General features: G+C 50.3%; 2 protein-coding genes across 2 annotated transcripts; both read left to right on the plus strand.

Annotated features, from left to right (window-relative positions):
* Positions 1–8,687: 8,687 nt before the first annotated feature.
* Positions 8,688–16,281, plus strand: LOC122392953 (ras-related protein Rab-28-like). The gene is made up of 5 exons (XM_043388342.1): positions 8,688–8,765; positions 10,865–11,050; positions 13,893–14,022; positions 14,304–14,407; positions 14,981–16,281. The coding sequence occupies exons 1-5, from the start codon at positions 8,688–8,690 to the stop codon at positions 15,170–15,172; spliced, it is 690 nt and encodes a 229-aa protein (XP_043244277.1). The 3' UTR covers positions 15,173–16,281.
* Positions 16,282–16,572: 291 nt separating this feature from the next.
* Positions 16,573–20,627, plus strand: LOC122392962 (RING finger protein 11-like). The gene is made up of 3 exons (XM_043388358.1): positions 16,573–17,141; positions 18,258–18,445; positions 18,687–20,627. Exons 1-3 carry the CDS (start codon positions 17,022–17,024, stop codon positions 18,856–18,858), a joined length of 480 nt encoding a protein of 159 aa, XP_043244293.1. The 5' UTR covers positions 16,573–17,021; the 3' UTR covers positions 18,859–20,627.
* The last annotated feature ends 2,571 nt before the right edge of the window (positions 20,628–23,198 follow it).

The raw sequence follows: 23,198 nt of genomic DNA on the forward strand, positions 1-23,198 counted from the left end.
GAATCCAAAGGAAGGGGCCCAAAGAGGGCCCCAAAGAGGCCCTTTCTAAGTATTGCCCCTAATTTCGCGACCAACCCCGGCAATATGCACATCATTGGAAAGAGCATAATTTCCCAAACAAAAAACCCAAGCAACATTTTTCGATGGGGCCCACCTGGGGCCTACAGGACCCAATTGAAATTTGGGGCCCAATGGGGCGGCCCCTACGATTTTCTTCAAAATTGGCACAGACACTCTCCTGGGCCCCCTCTTTAATCCGGCTGAAGAAACCTACCGGGGAATCCAAAGGAAGGGGCCCAAAGAGGGCCCCAAAGAGGCCCTTTCTAAGTATTGCCCCTAATTTCTCGACCAACCCCGGCAATATGCACATCATTGGAAAGAGCGTAATTTCCCAAACAAAAAACCCAAGTAACATTTTTCGATGGGGCCCACCTGGGGCCAACAGGACCCAATTGAAATTTGGGGCCCAATGGGGCGGCCCCTACGATTTTCTTCAAAATTTGCACAGACACTCTCCTGGGCCCCCTCTTCAATCTGGCTGAAGAAACCTACCGGGGAATCCAAAGGAAGGGGCCCAAAGAGGGCCCCAAAGAGGCCCTTTCTAAGTATTGCCCCTAATTTCGCGACCAACCCCGGCAATATGCACATCATTGGAAAGAGCGCAATTTCCCAAACAAAAAACCCAAGTAACATTTTTCGATGGGGCCCACCTGGGGCCCACAGGACCCAATTGAAATTTGGGGCCCAATGGGGCGGCCCCTACGATTTTCTTCAAAATTGGCACAGACACTCTCCTGGGCCTCCTCTTTAATCCGGCTGAAGAAACCTACCGGGGAATCCAAAGGAAGGGGCCCAAAGAGGGCCCCAAAGAGGCCCTTTCTAAGTATTGCCCCTAATTTCGCGACCAACCCCGGCAATATGCACATCATTGGAAAGAGCGTAATTTCCCAAACAAAAAACCCAAGTAACATTTTTCGATGGGGCCCACCTGGGGCCCACAGGACCCAATTGAAATTTGGGGCCCAATGGGGCGGCCCCTACGATTTTCTTCAAAATTGGCACGGACACTCTCCTGGGCCCCCTCTTCAATCTGGCTGAAGAAACCTACCGGGAATCCAAAGGAAGGGGCCCAAAGAGGGCCCCAAAGAGGCCCTTTCTAAGAATTGCCTCTAATTTCGCGACCAACCCCGGCAATATGCACATCATTGAAAAGAGCGTAATTTCCCAAACAAAAAACCCAAGTAACATTTTTCGATGGGGCCCACCTGGGGCCCACAGGACCCAATTGAAATTTGGGGCCCAATGGGGCGGCCCCTACGATTTTCTTCAAAATTGGCACAGACACTCTCCTGGGCCCCCTCTTCAATCTGGCTGAAGAAACCTACCGGGGAATCCAAAGGAAGGGGCCCAAAGAGGGCCCCAAAGAGGGGCAATACTTAGAAAGGGCCTCTTTGGGGCCCTCTTTGGGCCCCTTCCTTTGGATTCCCCGGTAGGTTTCTTCAGCCAGATTGAAGGGGGGCCCAGGAGAGTGTCTGTGCCAATTTTGAAGAGAATCGTAGGGGCCGCCCCATTGGGCCCCAAATTTCAATTGGATCCTGTGGGCCCCAGGTGGGCCCCATCGAAAAATGTTACTTGGGTTTTTTGTTTGGGAAATTACGCTCTTTCCAATGGTCTGCATATTGCCGGGGTTGGTCGCGAAATTAGGGGCAATACTTAGAAAGGGCCTCTTTGGGGCCCTCTTTGGGCCCCTTCCTTTGGATTCCCCGGTAGGTTTCTTCAGCCAGATTGAAGAGGGGGCCCAGGAGAGTGTCTGTGCTAATTTTGAAGAAAATCGTAGGGGCCGCCCCATTGGGCCCCAAATTTCAATTGGGTCCTGTGGGCCCCAGGTGGGCCCCATCGAAAAATGTTACTTGGGTTTTTTGTTTGGGAAATTACGCTCTTTCCAATGATGTGCATATTGCCGGGGTTGGTCGCGAAATTAGGGGCAATACTTAGAAAGGGCCTCTTTGGGGCCCTCTTTGGGCCCCTTCCCTTGGATTCCCCGGTAGGTTTCTTCAGCCAGATTAAAGAGGGGGCCCAGGAGAGTGTCTGTGCCAATTTTGAAGAAAATCGTAGGGGCCGCCCCATTGGGCCCCAAATTTCAATTGGGTCCTGTGGGCCCCAGGTGGGCCCCATCGAAAAATGTTACTTGGGTTTTTTGTTTGGAAAATTACGCTCTTTCCAATGATGTGCATATTGCCGTGGTTGGTCGCGAAATTAGGGGCAATACTTAGAAAGGGCCTCTTTGGGGCCCTCTTTGGGCCCCTTCCTTTGGATTCCCCGGTAGGTTTCTTCAGCCAGATTAAAGAGGGGGCCCAGGAGAGTGTCTGTGCCAATTTTGAAGAAAATCGTAGGGGCCGCCCCATTGGGCCCCAAATTTCAATTGGGTCATGTGGGCCCCAGGTGGGCCCCATCGAAAAATGTTACTTGGGTTTTTTGTTTGGGAAATTACGCTCTTTCCAATGATGTGCATATTGCCGGGGTTGGTTGCGAAATTAGGGGCAATACTTAGAAAGGGCCTCTTTGGGGCCCTCTTTGGGCCCCTTCCTTTGGATTCCCCGGTAGGTTTCTTCAGCCAGATTAAAGAGGGGGCCCAGGAGAGTGTCTGTGCCAATTTTGAAGAAAATCGTAGGGGCCGCCCCATTGGGCCCCAAATTTCAATTGGGTCCTGTGGGCCCCAGGTGGGCCCCATCGAAAAATGTTACTTGGGTTTTTTGTTTGGGAAATTACGCTCTTTCCAATGATGTGCATATTGCCGGGGTTGGTCGCGAAATTAGGGGCAATACTTAGAAAGGGCCTCTTTGGGGCCCTCTTTGGGCCCCTTCCTTTGGATTCCCCGGTAGGTTTCTTCAGCCGGATTAAAGAGGGGGCCCAGGAGAGTGTCTGTGCCAATTTTGAAGAAAATCGTAGGGGCCGCCCCATTGGGCCCCAAATTTCAATTGGGTCCTGTGGGCCCCAGGTGGGCCCCATCGAAAAATGTTACTTGGGTTTTTTGTTTGGGAAATTATGCTCTTTCCAATGATGTGCATATTGCCGGGGTTGGTCGCGAAATTAGGGGCAATACTTAGAAAGGGCCTCTTTGGGGCCCTCTTTGGGCCCCTTCCTTTGGATTCCCCGGTAGGTTTCTTCAGCCAGATTAAAGAGGGGGCCAAGGAGAGTGTCTGTGCAAATTTTGAAGAAAATCGTAGGGGCCGCCCCATTGGGCCCCAAATTTCAATTGGGTCCTGTGGGCCCCAGGTGGGCCCCATCGAAAAATGTTACTTGGGTTTTTTGTTTGGGAAATTATGCTCTTTCCAATGATGTGCATATTGCCGGGGTTGGTCGAGAAATTAGGGGCAATACTTAGAAAGGGCCTCTTTGGGGCCCTCTTTGGGCCCCTTCCTTTGGATTCCCCGGTAGGTTTCTTCAGCCAGATTAAAGAGGGGGCCCAGGAGAGTGTCTGTGCCAATTTTGAAGAAAATCGTAGGGGCCGCCCCATTGGGCCCCAAATTTCAATTGGGTCCTGTGGGCCCCAGGTGGGCCCCATCGAAAAATGTTACTTGGGTTTTTTGTTTGGGAAATTACGCTCTTTCCAATGATGTGCATATTGCCGGGGTTGGTCGCGAAATTAGGGGCAATACTTAGAAAGGGCCTCTTTGGGGCCCTCTTTGGGCCCCTTCCTTTGGATTCCCCGGTAGGTTTCTTCAGCCGGATTAAAGAGGGGGCCCAGGAGAGTGTCTGTGCCAATTTTGAAGAAAATCGTAGGGGCCGCCCCATTGGGCCCCAAATTTCAATTGGGTCCTGTGGGCCCCAGGTGGGCCCCATCGAAAAATGTTACTTGGGTTTTTTGTTTGGGAAATTATGCTCTTTCCAATGATGTGCATATTGCCGGGGTTGGTCGAGAAATTAGGGGCAATACTTAGAAAGGGCCTCTTTGGGGCCCTCTTTGGGCCCCTTCCTTTGGATTCCCCGGTAGGTTTCTTCAGCCAGATTAAAGAGGGGGCCCAGGAGAGTGTCTGTGCCAATTTTGAAGAAAATCGTAGGGGCCGCCCCATTGGGCCCCAAATTTCAATTGCGTCCTGTGGGCCCCAGGTGAGCCCCATCGAAAAATGTTACTTGGGTTTTTTGTTTGGGAAATTACGCTCTTTCCAATGATGTGCATATTTCCGGGGTTGGTCGCGAAATTAGGGGCGATTCTTAGAAAGGGCCTCTTTGGGGCCCTCTTTGGGCCCCTTCCTTTGGATTCCCCGGTAGGTTTCTTCAGCCAGATTGAAGAGGAGGCCCAGGAGAGTGTCTGTGCCAATTTTGAAGAAAATCGTAGGGGCCGCCCCATTGGGCCCCAAATTTCAATTGGGTCCTGTGGGCCCCAGGTGGGCCTTATCGAAAAATGTTACTTGGGTTTTTTGTTTGGGAAATTACGCTCTTTCCAATGATGTGCATATTGCTGGATTTCGTCGATGTTATAGGCCTGAAATTGTTGAAAACGTTTATTTATGCCCCGAGGGCATACTCCCGGGCCCATATATTTGAAGCTGTTTTGTTCGGTTCAGGGGGGCGCTAGCCCCCTAAATTTGGTACCGTTGTACGTAAAATTTTGTCCTCTTTCGAATGACGTGCATTTTTAGCTGTTTTGACGGCTAGAAGTAGGGTTTTCAAAGTTCGTCGATTGTGCCCTGAGGGCATACTGTTTTTTGGGATTTGTGGCCCCCCTGATGGATTCCCCGCATTTTGGCACTAGGATTTTCGATAGAGGACACCATTCTGCACCTCTCCACCAAAATTCAGCGAAATCGTAGGGGCCGTCGATCCCTGCTGAATCCCTGCTGAACCCCTGCTGAATCCCTGCTAACTTCCGTTACATTATTTCTGAACCGTGTGGAATATTTGAGCTAGGCTCCAAGGAAAACCAGACAGATAAAATAAAAGAAGTGGCTGGTGCTGTCGCACGAGCCCCCCAACTGAGCTCACTTGCAACAGATTCCACAGAGGATGAGGCTCCCAAAATTAGGAGGCTCAGTAGTGACGCCTATAAACTGTGGGGCTCAAGGTCTTCAAACACGAGCCCTGATCCGGATGTACCAAACTTTGACAGAAACTCGTGCAAGGGTGGTCCGAGCAACCCAATCTGTGACACTGATGTGAAGGATGGGGAAATGGGTGTACAGTGCTGCACGTGTGATCGCTGGTTCCATTCTAAGTGTCAAGGCATTTCAAAGCAGTGCTACAATGCCCTTGTGAAGCACAAGGTGTTATCTTGGCATTGTTCTGCCTGTAAACAAGCCCTCAAAACTAAGGGGAAGAGTGACGAGGACAACAGGCTTTCTAAGCTGGAGTCAAAGCTCGATGCATTGATTGATTTCATGCAAACAGCATTTGCAAAGATTGATGCCAACAGTCACAACGAGCACTGTGAGACACAGAGTGGTGTCAAACAGCTGAAAGATCATGTAAATGAACGAATGGAAAAGGTGGAGAAGGTCATGCGTGCTCATGCCAAACTCATCGGGGATCAGGAGACACTGTTACAGCACTCCTTCAAGAAAATCCAGGATGATAGGGCGTCCTACGCAGAGGTCGTCAAGGGCAGCGCTGAGGTGATGCAAAAAGCAGCCAAAAAGTTTGAAGCGATTCCATCCCAAGGGAAGGAGAATACCAGCCTCTGCACTGAGAAGGCAATAGCAGGTGTCTTTGATGACTTCTTAGAAAAAGAGAAGCGCAAGCTGAATGTGGTAGTGCATAACCTCCCGGAGCCAACAAGTGAGTTGTATGCTGAACGAGTAGAAGCAGACAAAGAAAAGTTTAAGGAGGTAATCCGCGATGCTATGCATCTCAATGTGAGAGTAACAAAGGCATACAGGGTCGGCAAGCCGGGTCAGGAGAAGCCACGACTGTTGATAGTGGGACTTGAAAACACTGAGGTTAAAAGTGATGTGCTAAAACTGGCACCTCAACTACGGTCGACAGATCTCTGGAAAAATGTATACCTTTCACCTGACCTTACCTGGAAAGAGAGGGAAGAGGGTAGACGCCTCCGAGAGGAGCTACGAAGGAGGACAGATGCAGGTGAAGTGAACCTCACCATCAGGAAGGGTCGGCTTGTGACAAGAAAACTGGACCTGACTCGGACAGTGGAAGCTGAACTTGTTCGGGGTAGGCCACAAGGTGCTGTAGCACCCCAGCAACATGCTACATCTCAGAGGCAGACCTTGACAACCCCAGGGACGGCCCAGACGGGTCAGACCCCGGATCAGGAAAGGTGCTGACAATCCAGGCCGGCAGGACCGAGATATGAAGAAGGTCTCAAGGTACTGTATGCAAATGCAGACCAGTTTGTGAAGAAACGTGATGACCTTTGCATGTTCATTTCGGGAAACGAACCAGACTTCATCTTACTTAATGAAGTCATACCTAAAGCCCAACTTCACCCAATATCCCCAGCCCTTTTGTCTGTACCTGGCTACGTCATGTATCTGAACTTCGACCCCTCAGAAACCAAACTGGGCTCAAGTGGTATTAGAGGTGTCTGCATTTATGCCAAATCATCACTCCGGGTATCTGAAGTTGTTTTTAAGGATTCAACATTCAGAGAGCAGCTTTGGATAGAAATGCCGCTGGCTAGCTCTGATGTCCTTCTACTTGGCTGTATTTATCGAAGCCCCTCTGGTTCTGCCGAAGAAGATCTAAACAAGATTGGATCTTTATTCAAGCAGGCTACCAACTCTAGATACACACATGTGGTTATTGGAGGTGATTTCAATCTGCCGCAAATCAACTGGCAAGTGGGTCTTTCTTCAGCACCTCCCTCACACTGTTCACATGGGTTTGTTGACCTGTTGAACGACTCATTTCTGTACCAGCATGTTGACAGACCTACCAGATTCAGACTTGGCGAAACACCTCATACCCTTGATCTAATATTGTCTTCTGAAGAGGCGATGGTTAAGAACCTGGAATACTTGCCTGGCCTGGGCACAAGTGACCATATCATGCTTCAGTTCCAAGTGGAATGCTACTGTCCTCCCACTGAGCCATTGGAGCCACACCTCAATCTCAGCAAGGGCAACTACACACTCTTAAACCAACTCATGTCTGATGTAGAGTGGCCAACAAGTACTTCACAGGACACACATGCTATGTACCTTTTTATCAAGGCCAAACTGTCCGAGCACTTGACCACTTGTATACCCCTTGCCAAGTCCAAACAAAATAATAAGAATATCTACATCAACCACGAAGCCATTCGGCTAAAGAAGCAAAAACGGTCACTGTGGTTACAGTACATGCGAACCAGAGATATGCTTGATTATGCCCGCTTCTGCCGTGCACGCAACAAGCTTCGGTCACTCACTCGGAGTCTTCGGGCGAACTTCGAGAGACATCTGGTGAGGAATCTGCGTACGAACGCCAAAGGTTTCTGGCGTTATGCAGGCACTCGACTGCGGACCAAGACAAGAGTGGAGGACTTGAAGGCTGAAGACGGGACGATGGTTCGGGAGGACCGCGACAAAGCCAACTTGCTCAATCACTTCTTCCAGAGTGTATTTACGGTCGAGGACCCCGTCCTGCCAGCACCACCACCTGTTTACCCTGGCCCCCTGCTGGACAACATTGACATCAGCACTGGCGCGGTCAGGGAGAAGTTGCTGAAACTCAAGATAGACAGCTCACCGGGACCAGACGGACTCCACCCGCGCATCCTTCGGGAAACGGCCTTGGTTATGGCAGAGCCATGGGCGCGTCTCTTTCGTTCTTCTCTGGACAACTCCTCCTTACCAAGTGACTGGCGCAACGATGAGATCATCCCTATCTTCAAGAAGGGAGTGAAGGACAGTCCTGCAAACTACCGACCAGTGACGTTGACAGCCGTCCCATGCAAGGTCCTCGAGTCATTGGTCCGTGACCAGATGATGTCCTACTTGATCGAGACGGAACAGCTGAGCAACCTGCAACATGGCTTCAGACAGAAGAGGTCGTGCTCCACTCAGCTTCTCGAAACTGTCGAAGACTGGACCCGTGCACTGGAGGAAGGTGACCCTGTGGATGCTCTGTACCTGGACTTTAGTAAGGCGTTTAATTCTGTGCCTCACCAGCGCCTGTTATTGAAGCTCCAATCCTGCGGCATTAGGGGTCGGCTGCTCGAATGGATAAGGGCCTTCTTGACTGACCGACAGCAGCGTGTGTCGATAAATGGGGCAAAGTCAGACTGGGTTCCTGTCACCAGTGGCGTACCACAGGGAACGGTCCTGGGCCCGTTGCTGTTCCTGGTCTTTGTCAATGACCTGCCCGCTTGTGTCTCGTCAGGGCTAAAGTTATTCGCAGACGACACGAAGCTGTACAGAAGTGTCGGCCAGGCTTCAGAGTCGGAGGCTTTGCAACGAGACCTCGATGCCCTGCTCGGATGGTCTGAGAAATGGCAACTTCCTTTTAATCAGTCGAAGTGCAAGTCTCTTCACCTAGGTCCTCGAAACGCCAATCACCTGTACCGAATGGGAGACACTCTGTTAGATCAGACGTTGGTGGAAAAGGACCTGGGGGTCAAGATAGACAACCAGCTCAAGTTCCGGGAACAGGCTGCCGCAGTCGTGGCCAAAGCGTCACACATTCTGACAGTCATTCGTCGATCCTTCGGAGTAATTGATGAGACTACGCTTCCAACACTCTTCCGGACCATGGTTCGCCCCCATCTCGAATACGCCAACGCGGTCTGGGGACCCTTCAACCGAGAAGACCAGAAGCGCATTGAACGGGTACAGCGACGGGCCACGAGACTGGTTGCCAGCATCCGCCACCTGCCATACGAGGAGAGACTCCGGAGCCTGAATTTGCCATCGCTCTACTATCGGCGCCGACGAGGCGACATGATCTCGGTTTACCAGGTGCTTCGACGGGGAGTGGATGTTGACCCATCTCAGTTCTTCACTGCGGCGACGACGACCAGAACTCGAGGGCATGAGTGGAAGCTGTCCAAGCCAAGAGCTGTCTCCAGAGTGCGGCGGAACGCCTTCAGCATACGAGTCCTGAACGACTGGAACTCTCTGCCATCCGCTGTCGTCGATGCGCCCTCAGTCAATAGCTTCAAGGCCAGGCTTGACGAACACTGGGCTCACGCCAAGTACACCATACATTCCAACGACTGATGCAGTGACACACTGACACAAAGCTCGTCACGTCCGGATCCAAGAGGCCAAAAGGCCTTCCTAAATTCCGCATTTTATAAGTATAAGTAAGTATAAGTAAGTAAGAACTTTGGGCACGCCGGCTATCCGATCGCAGTTAATAGAATTGAGGAACGCGGCGTTTGAGGCGTTCAATAATTTGTTCAATAGCGCATCTCACTAATTGAGCTCCAATGCAACAGCCTCGTTCATTGGCAGATCAGGGAAATGTCGATACGCTAGCAAGACTTACAGAAGTCATTGAGCAAAATCTTGATCTGGCTTTCTGGAGTTTTTTTTTTATTATTGATGAGCTAGGTATGAACTCGCCGAACTTAAACTTGGATTAATTTTCTGAGCTGCATACTGTGTGTTTTAAAGTCTGCCGTAGGATTTGAAAGCATTTGGTATGAAACACGACTATTTTTATTTTTATTTTGGGAAAATTTGGTGTTAGATGTAGCAGCTTGACTGTGGAGCAGTAGGTACCCACCGGCCACCTCCTATCCTACTTTAACTTTGACCATTGACTAAAACAAGAGAAGGTAACGATACCTACTTCACAAAAGGCCTGTGGGATTGAGGGTATTTGGTAACTAGGTACAGAAAAGTTGAACTGTATAGGCACACTCGGGGGGGGGGGGCGATTGATGTTCCACTACTCCCTACCCATCGGGCTCCCATGGCTCAACACTGGCTGCTACCAGTGCTGCCACTGGCTGTAGCCAGTGCTGAGCCATGGGAGCCTGATAGGTAGGGAGTGGCGGAACATCAATGATCAATCTGCCCCAAGTGCACCTACCTATTATTGCACTCCTGGCCGTGATCGGTGCTTATGGCTAATAGGTACATCAACATGTTTCTGAACTTGAGATCAATCTGGTCCTGGTTGGGCACTTACAAGCTTAGCAATAGTGAAAATGATCTGGGTGCTGCACTGAGTTCTGATACCTACAAGCCTCTTTCTAATATGGAAAGGAAATGTAGATATGCTGCATGTCAATACTCTGTCAACCTGCTCACTGTTTGTACTTATCTGTTGAAATTAGGTGTATATCTGTTGTGTTGTTTATTAACTGTTTGACTATCATGATTTACCCCCTCCATTGCTCAGGTGTCTTCTTCTATAGGCATGGGTAGCCAAGAAGAGGATAATGGAATATCAGAAAAGCAATTGAAAATCATCCTTGTTGGAGATTCTGGATCTGGAAAAGTAACACGATGTTCTTTGTGTTGTTAACTGACACCCAGCACAAGTGATTGAAATGCAGATTTGCAGCATTGTTATGCTTATCTGCACTGCACTATAAAGCCAAGGTACCTGCAGCTCTTCAAATACTGCTTTGCATGAAAGTGCATGTTTTGCATGAAGTGTACAAATCTTGAATGTTTGTTGTCTATGTTAATTGCCATTTTCAGCTTTTTCAGTATTGTGAGCTTTACCTAATTGTTAGATGGTGCATGATGTATTGAATTATGGATGTGTTTTTCTTCTCTGGTGATTAGTTGACATCTATTATTAACATTAATGTTCTTTTCACTTCTTGGTCGTTATAACCTACACTCAATAGAAACTTAGAACTTGGTCTCAGGATATTCCAGTTTGCTGTGGACGATATTTACCACCATTCTTGACCTTTACGCCACCTACTGCTCGATGTGTAACCCCTAGTTTGTGTTTGGGCCGCCAGACGGCGATATGTTGCCGGTACAGCCAGGACACGTTCAGCCCGGTCCACTCGTACACGTCCGGCGTCGAGTTCTACCTGAAGCGGCTGCGGCTGACCCAGGAGCGCAGCGTGACGCTCCAGCTGTGGGACGTCGGCGGCACATCGCTCACCGGAGGCATGCTCGACAAGTACCTCTACGGCGCGCACGTGAGTACCGTCTCAGTACCTCTACAGCGCGCACGTCAGAACGTCTCATTCTCAGTACCTCTACGCCTCCACGGCGCGCACGTGAGTAGCGCGACAGCTCAGGCTTCTATGGCGCGCATCTGAGCTCCGCAACGGCTCATTAGGTACCTTTACGGCGCGAACGTGAGTAATGGCTCGACAAGATCCCCTGACACGGATGCGTGTGATCTCAATGTCAATCCTGGCTAAGATTTGGAAGACTCGATAACTAACTTCTACTCTGGCTGACATTTATACTTAGTGAGTCGCTGACGCCTCGTTGTCCTTGCGTGAGTACTGAGTGCCATGGAACTGATAGAAATGTGCACTGAAAAGTGAAATGTCGATAGTGCTACTATCGAATTCTGGAGTTTGGTGCATCTTTTTCTGTGGCCGTCGCAAAATGCGCGTATGATTATGTCGACGTTCATGACGTGCCGATTATTTAGTGTTTGCCTTTGGTGCAGATGTCGCTAGTTATAGTAACTGACCCAGCTTGCTTCGAGAGCTTTGCGCGGTCACAAAGTGGTCAGTGTTTAAGGTCTCGATGGATCGAAGATTCAGACTCGATCCTGTCGCTAAATAAATTCTTTCGATCCTGTCAATAAATACATTGGCCAAGTTATCTGTCTAAACATCTGCTCTGCATGGCTCACAGCACCTACACAACTAAAACGTGTCTGGGCTTAGCCCGGCACCGCCTGGGCTATTTCCGTACCCACGACAGCCTTGGGGGGGGGGGTCGGATCCGACCCCCCCCCCTGTTATCTCGAGAACCAATGGTCGTATCGAGCCCCGCGAGGCGGCGTTCGAAAGGTCTCTACGAGACCTTCCCAAAGCACTCTTAAGATTTTAAGATTGAGGTCAGCTTTCGGGTCAAGGTCAGGTCAAAGGTCAAATTCAGGGGTTTTGCATGAATCGGCTTACGGACAGCGGAATCGATAGAGCTGCTGCTCGAAACTCACCAAAAATGATCTCAAAGGCCTAGTGAAGGTACCATGTGCGTATAGGGGTCATACTAAGCACGGGTCAAGGTCAGGTCAGATCACGAAAGGTCACGGTTTTCACTTTCTGCTACATGGGCGTGCGACACATGTTTTATGGCTTATTTTTCACGCCGAATCCGATGGTAATGGTTATATGTGACCCCAAGTCACTGTGCTGGTGATAAGTGTGCATTGAAAGCATAAAAAATCGTGTATACTATACATAACTAAACGAGGGCTAAGAAAAAAAGTCAATTTTTCAACTTTTTATTTTTGACATAAAAATGCACTTTTCTAGACGAGCTTTGTCCCAGGAATCCAGTGGTGCCATTTGTTTTTACATGCGATGTTCAGAAGTGCCTCTAATTCACGAAAATACTTATGACGTCACCATGCCCTATGCATGTTGGAGCTATTTTTTACAATTTGGGGGTCAAAAATCAAGATAGAAAGTTGAAATTTGGGGCATCTAATGTTCTAATAGAGCTCTACAACATATATTCCGGTTTTTTGGAAATTCCCAAAATTTTGGATTTTATTAGCTGTTTTCCAAAAAATATAGTTTTTTGAATTTTTAGGGATGAAAAACGCATTTTATGGAAAATCCGAGATAGCTATTTTAAAGAGCTCGTTGAGCTGCGTCTTTTCATGTCCTTAATTTGCAATTTGCTCCAAACCCTGATTTTTGGCGATTTTTTAAACATTTACCACTTTTTAACTAAAAACGCCATGTAGTTACATCACTAAAATCAATATATCTCAAAAAAATTTGGATTTTTTTTTCTTAAAAATTGCACAGGAGACGTCAAATTGATGGGGGAGAAGGTATGCCAAGTTTCAAGTAGATAGCGAAAGTGGTTCATGAGTTATTAAAAAAAAAAACGGAGGGGGGGTCGGATCCGACCCCCCCCCCCCAGGCGGTCGCGGGTTAAAACGTTTTCTGTGGCCGTCGCAAAATGCGCGTATGATTATGGCGACGTTCATGACGTGCCGTTTATTTAGATTCGTGTCTGAAGAAAAATATCAGTTTACAATTGCTACTTTGGTATCCATTCAAAGTTGATGAGAGTTATGCAAGATAGGACTTTCCAGATAAATCATTGATGCAGTGTTCGCCTTTTTAGGTTTATCAATGTTTTTATACCATTTTAAAAGAAGACTGCCTATTCCAGTTTTTACTGTCACCTAGAGACATCTGCCTTCCGTCAACCTATTCTTTGTATACGTTCACCTGGCAATCTTTCAGTCGTAAGAGGCTGTACTCGGCGCTGTACGCCTGTTGAGTGTCCATGTGCCGCTTCCGCTGTCGTGTTTGTTCTGTTCGCCGATCAGTCTTCCGTTTCCGATGGCGTCATAGTGACGTGATGGCGTCATAGTGACGTGATGGCGTCATAGTGACGTCACAAAGGGTACTGGTAGTGGTGTCGCCCTGTTTGTCCTCATGTAGGTCGTGATTTCCGCAGTTTTATGTAAACAACTGATGAGGAATGTCGATCGTAGCCCGGGACGCCGCGTTCAAGGGTCCAGGGTTTGCGACAGCTCTGAGATCGATTCACCAATAATACGGTAGACGGTTAACTCCTGGCTCGCGATAGATATTTGTCTTGTGTAGTCTGCTTTCAAACATGAAGTTCCAATAATTTGGCCAAAACTCTGTATACCTATTTGTTATTTATCCAGACCTTTTTACCCGTCTTAGGGCATTGGGCAGATCGTATTTCATAGGGAACGTTTTATTGCGAGTCATCGGTCTGTTATTGACTGAGTTATAATTTTCAGTCAGTTCCGTGCTGTGCTCTGAGCTGCACAGATGACGTCACTTGTGGCGCCTGTTACAGCTGGCGCTGTTCGTGTACGACATCAGCAACTACACGTCGTTTGAGAACCTCGAGTCCTGGCTGATGGCCGTCAATGACGCCACGCGACATCAGACGCGCGCCCTCCGCCGCATCCTGGTGGCCAACAAAGGTTAGACACGTTGGCACCAAGGGACGATCATTGCGAAAGGCGAAAGCCTTTCCATAGATCTTTTTTCTGCTTCAGATTGTAACACAGACTGTCAATAATCGCCCCATCTTGCCCATATTATCATCAAAGCCTCAGACTAACAACGCCACGGGGCACGGCAGCTCCCTCGTTTTATTAAATGATGCTCGTGTTTCTCCGAGATCCAGGCGAGGTAACTGTTCCGTATTTCATGGTCTTTGCGGGCGTCTAATTGACCTTTGACATTGTTCGTGTTCCCGCAGGTGACCTGGAGCATATTCGCGCGGTCCGGGTGGACAAACACAAGAGTTTCGCGGCGGAAAACGACCTGATGTCATTCTTGGTCTCGGCTCAGAGCGGCGAGAACGTGAGTTCTGTTCGATAGTCCCTTATGGCGTATTATACCGACGTCGGTTGGCTGGGGGCCCCTGGCATGTGTGAGGACCTGTGACCACGGAAGGAGTGGCGTCATATTTTTCTCGGACGTTGCTGCTCTTATCTGATTGTTTATGTTCAAAGTTCATAGGACTGAATGTAGCGAAGTGAGAGTAGTTTCAGACGGTCGAATGAATGTTGATCAATTGCTGTTCCACAGTACTATTTATCGGCGATCAAACTCGTGTTAATGGTCATCTTCTTAAAGGTAGTTTGGTTTGTTCAGGAGACTTGTGACAAACGTTGCTCTTCATAACCGGCTACTTAGTACTTACGGACGCAGCTGTAAAACCGATTGTCATTCGAGCATCTACTACAGATGATTGATTTTACACAAATTCAACGGACATTTAAATTATTTTCTTCGATAGTGTTTTGCGAGAAACTCGCTCGACATATTCGGTTCGTGTTTTATCCGCACCCAGAGTTCACCGGGGGTCACCGATCTAAGGACGACACCCCACGCTTCCTGACCTCCCCTTCTCTCTTCTCTCGTGCTCCTCAGGTGGCGCAGATGTTCCAGCACCTGGCGGCGGTGACGGTGGGCGCGCGGCTCACTCGCGCAGACATGGAGCAGGCCTCGTCGGTGGTGCGTGCGCAGATCTCCAAACCCCGGCCGGAGACGGCGGCGGCACTGCCGCGACCGCCCACCGCCAGCCGCCTGCGGGTCAAATCCGAGGTCTGCGCGCTGATGTAGAACCGGGAGGGAGAGAGGAGGGGAGAAGCGAGAGGTGTGGAGGGCGGAGGGAGGATGAATAAGCTCCGGGGACATGTTTGGTGTGATTGGACAGGTTTGCCGCGATAAGATGCTGCTCATCCGTCGGTGCCTGGGCTGTTTGCGGTAGTGTGATAACATGACTCACACAGCACTTAACATATTGTATTGATCGTAACCCGGGAGCGGGAAATAGTCAAGGGCCATCAGCTGAGTCATCATGAGTGCCCACAATCGTGAAGAATGTAGACATGTGCTAGGTATCTCATATTAATCCCGCACAACTATGATACGAGTATACTGATTCACTTTAATCACCGTGTTATGTTGCGTGGCGCCTGAATAAGTCGATTGCATTATCAAATACCGATCTCAAGCCTCCGTCATGGCTGTCTGTGATGTTTTGATGAACTTTTTAGCGCTAAAAAGACCAATGAATTAGATGGTAGCGATCTTATATGCGGTATCCTACAGCTACAACCGTGGCAGAGAATGATAACCGAAACTGCCGATAAAGGGCAAAGGAATCGTTGCGAATTACCGTACATACGAGTATATCATAGTTACGATAGTTACGAAAGATATGGCTAGCTGCGGTGTATATTTTTTATGTTTATAAAATTGGATCTGAAACGTGATGTGCTCCGTGATATATTGAATGATTAGGAGCCAGCTCGATGAAAAGGTATTGAATATCGCAATTAGCTCCGGACGAGGGTTGGCCGGCGATCTGGTCTATGTTTGTTTTGCTCTAGTTTCGTGTCGTTCGTGTTGCTCGCTGATACGACCGTAACCAGTCCTGGTCAGCGACGACAGTCCGTCCAGTACGTGGCAGTCCGATGTCGGGATGGATGTGGCAATGTTCACCTGCCGTGGCGTCGATCTGAACTGCCCCGATCGAGGTGCTGGGTGCGACTGGCGAGGTGGTAGTAGGCATCTGTCAGTGTTTGCTATTTCGTATGTAATGTATGTCGCTGGCTCGTACACAAAAGGTGTGCCTTCTAGATCATCGCAGTTTGCACTGCAGTTTTGTGTGCTACTCGTCTTTTAGCGAATATACGGCACTGGTAGGTACTCCCAGAGCCCACGAAGCCGGAAGCCCCACGGCCTCTTTTTTCCACGTTGACTATATTTTTTCATGACATTTGAATTACGAGATGGATTGCATGCACGCGCAAGTGATATGATGGCTGTAGGCGCGCGCAGAGTCTGCGTGAATGCAGAGATATATATGCCGGAGCACCATTTAGTAAGAAAAAATAGCAAAATCCGGGGACCGGGCCCTGGGGTGGTCCGTTACGTCACGCTCAGTAACCTTGAAATTGGTTCCTCTTCTATTTACAAGAAACACGTAAGTGTTCATCCGCGCTGCATACTATTTTATTACATATGCTAACTGATTTTTACCTCAAGATAAACTCAAAATAAGATCGCTCATTTACGTTACTCAATCAGCTGTGTAGACACTTTAAATACACTATAAACGTCTAAAAAAATCGTGATGTTCAATGTACTATTTGTCTGCGTACTACATCAGCTGTTTTCATGAGAGCGAAAACAGGGCCATTGTGGCGCGCGGTGACAACACAAAGCTCGTGCTCAGGGACGGGGAAGGTGTCTCACGCGGCTGATGTCAGTGATCCGCTGCTAGTTCTTTGTTCGGCCAGTGACTGAAGTTGCTGTAACCTACACCAAAGATTGTCATAGGAGTCACAACATAAGTTGGGAGTGGGAGGCCTCTCCCAACTCCTATACTAGTCATCTTCATTACAATTATCGGCCAGAAGTCGACCTCGTTGTTCCTTTGTGCGTATGACATAGGACCGTGACAATGGGCAATTGTTTGAAGGCTCAAGCAGCAGACGACATGTCTCTGCTGCCTGGTTCAGATACAGGAAGATTTTCTGCATCATCAGATCAACTTGGCATACCACCTGTGTATGATCCTGAGGTAATTTGCTGAGATCTTTGCATGCTGTTGATGTTCAAGGTCATATGTCATGTGTGTCATTTATGTAAGCTTATTTCCATACTTTGCATGTTTTATGAGCTCTAAGGTGGATTATTTATCATTTAACTTTAAAGCTCATTTGCAACCTAAGCATTCTTTGATTTTGGAGTATGTCACATTCTTCGGAACTTTGAACTTAGTGGTAGTTTGCTTTCAGTTGACAATAGATAATTGATCCACACTTACACATGCCTACCGGCACACTTACACATGCCTACCAGCTACCTCTACAAATGATGATTTTGATCCATTGTTACAATGTGTATTTTCAAGTCTGTGGTATGTACCTGTGCATTTCTCATTGTCAGAGCATTAAGTGGTGTCTTGACCAAATGCCACATGTGTAGTGGAAAAGAAATGTGGTATGAAGTTATTGGCAGTTAAGTTTTGGATATGCTAAGCTTGGTTAGTTTGCCACCTCATAAATACCCATGTTGATGTGGCACAAGAATAAATTGATCAGTTAATTTATCATGATCAAGCATTAGTTGAGTGTTTCAGTTGATGTGTTTTTGTTTCACTGTTTTAATGTGTGAAGTGCCTAAGTGACATAATGATAAAGGGACTTATCAAGTTTATCACTGTTTCACTCTCTCCCTCTCCCTCCCACTCCCTCTCCCTCTTTCTCTCTTACACTTTGTCCCTCTCTCCCTCTTCCTTTTGTCTTTCCCCAATGACCCCTCCAACTATGTTCATCAAGTGCATAGTTGCATTCTCCTTATTTTTATTTTTTACTCAATCTTGTCTTTCTCATGGCTCTTCTACCTCTTACTCATTTTTATCTCACTTTTCTCTACATCCACATTATTTATTATCCACACCAGTTTCAGGCTTACATCCTCTATGTAGCCTATCCATTTGCTCTTTTTCGTTTACTCGTTACTCAATACCTGTTTCCCTTCTTACTGGTTTGACTCATTTTTTTATAATGCTTCCCTTCCTCTCAATTTCAACCCTTTCCCTTTTGGTCATGTTGTTAGAGTGGCTCATCTTGTGTCTCTGAACCCCATGAACCCTTTATGTGATGCCCTGACTGGTGAATATCCTGCACCACAGCACCAGCACCACCACCATCACCAGCAGCAGCAGCCGGAGCGGGCGGCCGTCTACTACCCGTCACCTAGCGTGGTGCGCACGGCCGCTCAGCTCACGGAGGAGGAGCAGGTGAAGATCGCCAAACGCATGGGACTCATCCAGCACCTGCCCTCCGGAACGTACGACGGCGCCGCCCGGAAAAACAAAGAGTGAGTTTGGCTCGTCAACTTTGCATTCGTTCGTCTTTTTATCTTGAGATATAGCTGATATTTCGTTTGTGGTATTTATGTACGCGATCAGTGACGTAACGTGTCCTTTGTGAGACTCGTGTGGCGTCAGCGTGTTGTGAAGTCCCTCATCTATTATGCAGTCGGGCGAGTGGTCCATTACGATTCGTCCTGCGTCGTCAGAGGACCAGTCTGACCCCCCCCCCCCCCACGTATCCCACAGGTGCGTCATCTGTATGATTGAGTTCTCGGTGGGGGAGCGGGTGCGCTACCTGCCCTGTATGCACACCTACCACACTGAGTGTATCGACGACTGGCTGATGCGCAGCTTCACCTGCCCCAGCTGTATGGAGCCAGTAGACTCGGCGCTCCTCTCCAGCTACGAGACCAGCTAGGTGGCGCCGCTGCCGCAACTCTGTGTATAACGTCACAGGACTGAGATGGTGGAGAGACCCCAGTGATGAGTGCAGCTCTGTCGGAGCGCCGGGAGGGGCGAACCAGGGACGAGCATTCGGTCCACAGTCGTCACCCCACACCCATCTCGGCTGAGGCGGCAGGGTGTCAGGGGATGCTCTGATAACGTCATTGTGGATAACGTCATTGTGATGCTGTTTTGACGTCAGTGCGACGTCAGTGCCTGCCAACAGCAGCCTGCGGGCTCGGTGAACGCTCGTCGCCGTGGGGTCTCTTCTGGTGACTGGTGCCGACCAGTGGTGCCCAACAGTGGTGCAGTAGACTGGTGTCAGTACCGGCTACCACTGAGGTAGGTCACTGGTGCTGGCCGTGCCGTATTGGCGCTCGTTCGGGACGGGAGTCCCCGGCGGTGACTGATCGGGACAGTCCCGTGCCGCGAGTAGGTCTGGGGATGTCCCCGGACAATAGGTGAGGTCCGTAGAGCCGGCAGACTGGGAGCTGTCTTCGGATTACCGTCACGGGCCGCGCGGCGTGCACCCGGTACCACAAATGCCTTAGCGGGCATTTCGTGGGGGCCTGCCGACCACCGCGGCTGCCCGTCGGAGATGTGTTACTATAACCGCGACAATAGAGCGAGAGACTGTGAGCGGGCGGCCGGTGACAATATCGAAGGAGTTCACTCACCAGAGACGGACTGGCGCGGACGCACCAACCCGGAACTTCTGGGCCGCCGCGGCACCGGCCGGTGGGAGCGACACAAGGTCGCCAGGTCGCCGTCCGCCGGCCGGCCGACCGCGCCTCAAGGCCGTCGTCTTTCTTCCGTTTCCGCGGCTCCCGACGCTTGCTAGTGCTGTTTTTGGCCGGGGGCGAACTGCGCCCGCCCCCCGGGATCTCGGTCGCACTCGCCGCGCTGCCCGCCCCACTCGCCGCGCTGCCCGCCCCACTCGTGGTCGTGTTCGTTTTGTCTGTCTGTCTCTGTCTGTCTGTCTGTCTGTGCGGAGTGGTGTATTGGAGAGCGGGCTGAGGCTAGAGTGGACGGTGGACGTCGGTTCTCTCGGCTTGGACTAGTCGCATTTCGTGGAGCGGGCATCATACAATTGTGGGCGGGTGGCATAGAGTTTTATTTATTTATACTCGGCTCCTTTTAGAGGTTTATGATATTTTACGTGGAGCGTCGTAGGTGCGGGTGCTGTGAGCTGAATGGACTGCCGAATGGTGCGGAGGGTAGCCGGAGTCAACAGAGGTCACCTGCCGTGACCCGGGGTCACCCGAAAACAGCCGGAGCCACCGGCTAGGTCTCGGTAGAAGTGACCGGTGCGTCTGTATCTTTAGGGTCATCTGTAGTCCTTCGAGGTCGGATAAGATTACCGTAGGTCCTGACTCCTGACCCATGGTCGTACGTCAGGTCAGGTCACTCGGGGTCGCCCCAGGTCACCTGGGTCGTCTGCGCTGCCGGGCGGCCAGCCGGCAGCAGTGGCCTGAGCGCGCGAGTCTTTCATAGCTCTGGATGCGTCTGTGCGTGCGTACGCTCGCGTGGCTGCGCGTGTGATGTGTCGTGTCACCAGGGTCGGCGGGCGGGTCTGTCCGGCAGTCCCCCCATCCAGCCTCCTCGCTCTGCCCGGGACAGAGGGCCAGACGCGCGGGACGCCGCCTCTCGGTGACGGCACGCGGTGTCGTGTGTACGCGCGTGACTTTGTAGTGTCTGTGGCGGTGTTTCACTGGAGATATGTAGAATAAACTGTACCTGACGGCTCCGGGTGTGGCGGAGACGAACGAGGGGCGGCGAGTGAGCCGGGAGCTGGTCGGAGGGAAGAGAGAGAGAGAGAGAGAGAGAGAGAGAGAGAGAGAGAGAGAGAGAGAGAGAGAGAGAGAGAGAGAGAGAGAGAGAGAGAGAGAGAGAGAGAGAGAGAGAGAGAGAGAGAGAGAGAGAGAGAGAGAGAGAGAGAGAGAGAGAGAGTTGGTCGAAGGGGAGAGGATGGGACACAGGGCGACAGCCGACAGGTGTGACATTGGTTGGACAGAGCTGTGCCAGAAATAGCGGACTGAGCCTGGGAAGCCTCGAGTACGACTCATCGGAAACCTGACTAGTGTCGGTAAAACGTAACCCCGCCGGCGGCGGAGGCGGCCGGCGGGGGCGCCGGGGTTCGAGCGTAGTAGGTCGGGGTGGCTGTTTTCACACCAGTGTTTGTTTGGTCTGTGCGTTTCTCTTCTCGCAGATAGAGACTGAGAGCAAATAGCTCAGCAAATACGGAATGTTATCTGAGCGGCTCTCATAAGCGAAGTTGTCCAAAGTGGGACTATCGGTCGCTGTTTATCGGTCGTTGCTTTTTTAGTTGGACTTCATGTTCCAAAACCAAAGAGTCTCTAGAAATGTGTTTTCAGATCTTGACTAAGCCACAATGTAGTGCTACTTTGAGCTGTAACGACTCAAGCATGTCTGCATTCCACACAGACAGCAGATGGAATAATCACGGCAAGATAGGTAAATCACGGAAGGACAAGACGACCTTACTGATGGAGTACAGAGCCTCTGTCAAAAGGGCAGCGTCCCCCTAAAAGAAGGAATATTCAGTTGAAGTTTTTCCTATGGCGGAATCGATCGAGCGGCAGGACGTGTTCCGAGTCCCGAGGATAGCAGCAGGTTATCGGTTATCGCAGGGCGATTTGCCGACGCTGCTGGTGCGAGTGGTGCCTACTGTAGTTTCACATATTGTCGATAGGTGGCGGGGTTCAGGAGGGCTCACGTCATGTAGGTGGCAGTAGTGCAGTGAAGGAGACCCAGTGTTGAGGTCCTGGGGCAGAAATGGCATCCATGGATATGGACTCGGGACGTATGAATAGGGCGTGAAAGGAAATTTCATTGGTGCTGAAAACATATTTATAAAACTTCAAGCAGCCGTTTAAACATCATGGCCGAGAAAAAAAAGTAATGAAGGAGGTGGGTCATTTTTTCAATTCAAGGAAAAGCTACACTCTGCGAACGTTTTTAATTAGGTAGGTACACTTAGCACTCGCAAAATGTCAAATCTTACTTTAATTCATTGAATGCCATACGGATACGTCTTTCAGAAAAAGTAACGACGAATCTAGTCACAACGTGACCACGGCCGATAGGCATCCAGAGGCATCGCTGAATGATGATTGTTTTGGTGAAATTAGGTATGCCTATGCCCTATGCATTTAGGTACTTGTCTCTAGGTATAGTGAACGTTTTCCTAAGGACATGCTTTCGAACAACTTTCCTGACAATTCTTGACACAAGCTCATAAGGCACGCAGAAGACCAACATCTGAGGTTGCACTCACAGCGTGCCTACTATTTGCGCCGTGCAGCAGGGCGCCTTTTCAGACCATATGGAGCACGTCTGAGGGGGCGCCGTGCCTCGCCGGCGGCCGTCTATGCGTGCGCTCCGACTGCCGGGCCACGGGGCGCCGCGCCGACCGCCGGGGCCGGGGCCGGGGCCGGGGCCGGGGCCGGGGTCGGCGCCGGGGCCGGGGTCGGCGCCGGGCCACCCTCGCGTGCGCTCGCCGAGCTCAGGTGGCGCGCTGGCCGGGCCGCCGGCGCGCCGCGAGTTTATCTTGCCGGGCGGACTGCGGCGGCGGCGGCTCCCCTCCGCGCCGGAGCGGCGCCGATCAATACAGGGTCCGGCGGCGGCCGGCGCCAGGCGGCGCCACCGACACGGCGCCGCCGCCGGAGCCCCGAGCCGCCGCCGCGCGCCGCGCGCTGCGCCACGCCGCGCCAGTGTTGCCAGGTCTAGAGGTAAACCTCCAGATCTAGAGGTTTTAGGGGAGCGTTTCGGGGCTCCTGGAGGTTTTTGAAAAATGCCGGATTCTAGAGGGTTTTCTAGAGGTAATCTGAAAATCCCAGAAAAGACAATTAGCATCAAGGTCTCTTGAGAACTATTTAGGTACTTAATTTCATGTTATTATCTTTAAGTATTGCATGCTTAAACACACTTTTTTACAGATTGATGGAAACGATAAGCCTACTTTTGGCTTGTTCACTATTGAGGCTCTGGCCGCCGGCTGCAGCTAAAAGTTCTCGATATACCGTGGGCACCAAGGCTATGTAAACCTGGTGCCCACGGTGGGCACCAAGTCCACCAAGTTATGTTATGTGGACAAATGCAAAGGCATGCGAAGGATGAGTGAATTATCTTGATTGGGGATACAACCGGGTGTTTCCAAGCCCACTGCCAGCTGCTGCCAGCGCGCTGACGTCACACTTTGGGTCTGTTCCAGTCCCACTTCCTAACACATCTAAACTCCTCCAAGGGCAAGATAGAGGAGGTTGGAGCAGGGCCCTCCTTTGATTTGTAGGG

Source organism: Amphibalanus amphitrite, unplaced genomic scaffold (assembly GCF_019059575.1).
Source record: "Amphibalanus amphitrite isolate SeventyFive unplaced genomic scaffold, NRLGWU_Aamphi_draft 000509F_arrow, whole genome shotgun sequence".
Classification (NCBI taxonomy): domain Eukaryota; kingdom Metazoa; phylum Arthropoda; class Thecostraca; order Balanomorpha; family Balanidae; genus Amphibalanus; species Amphibalanus amphitrite.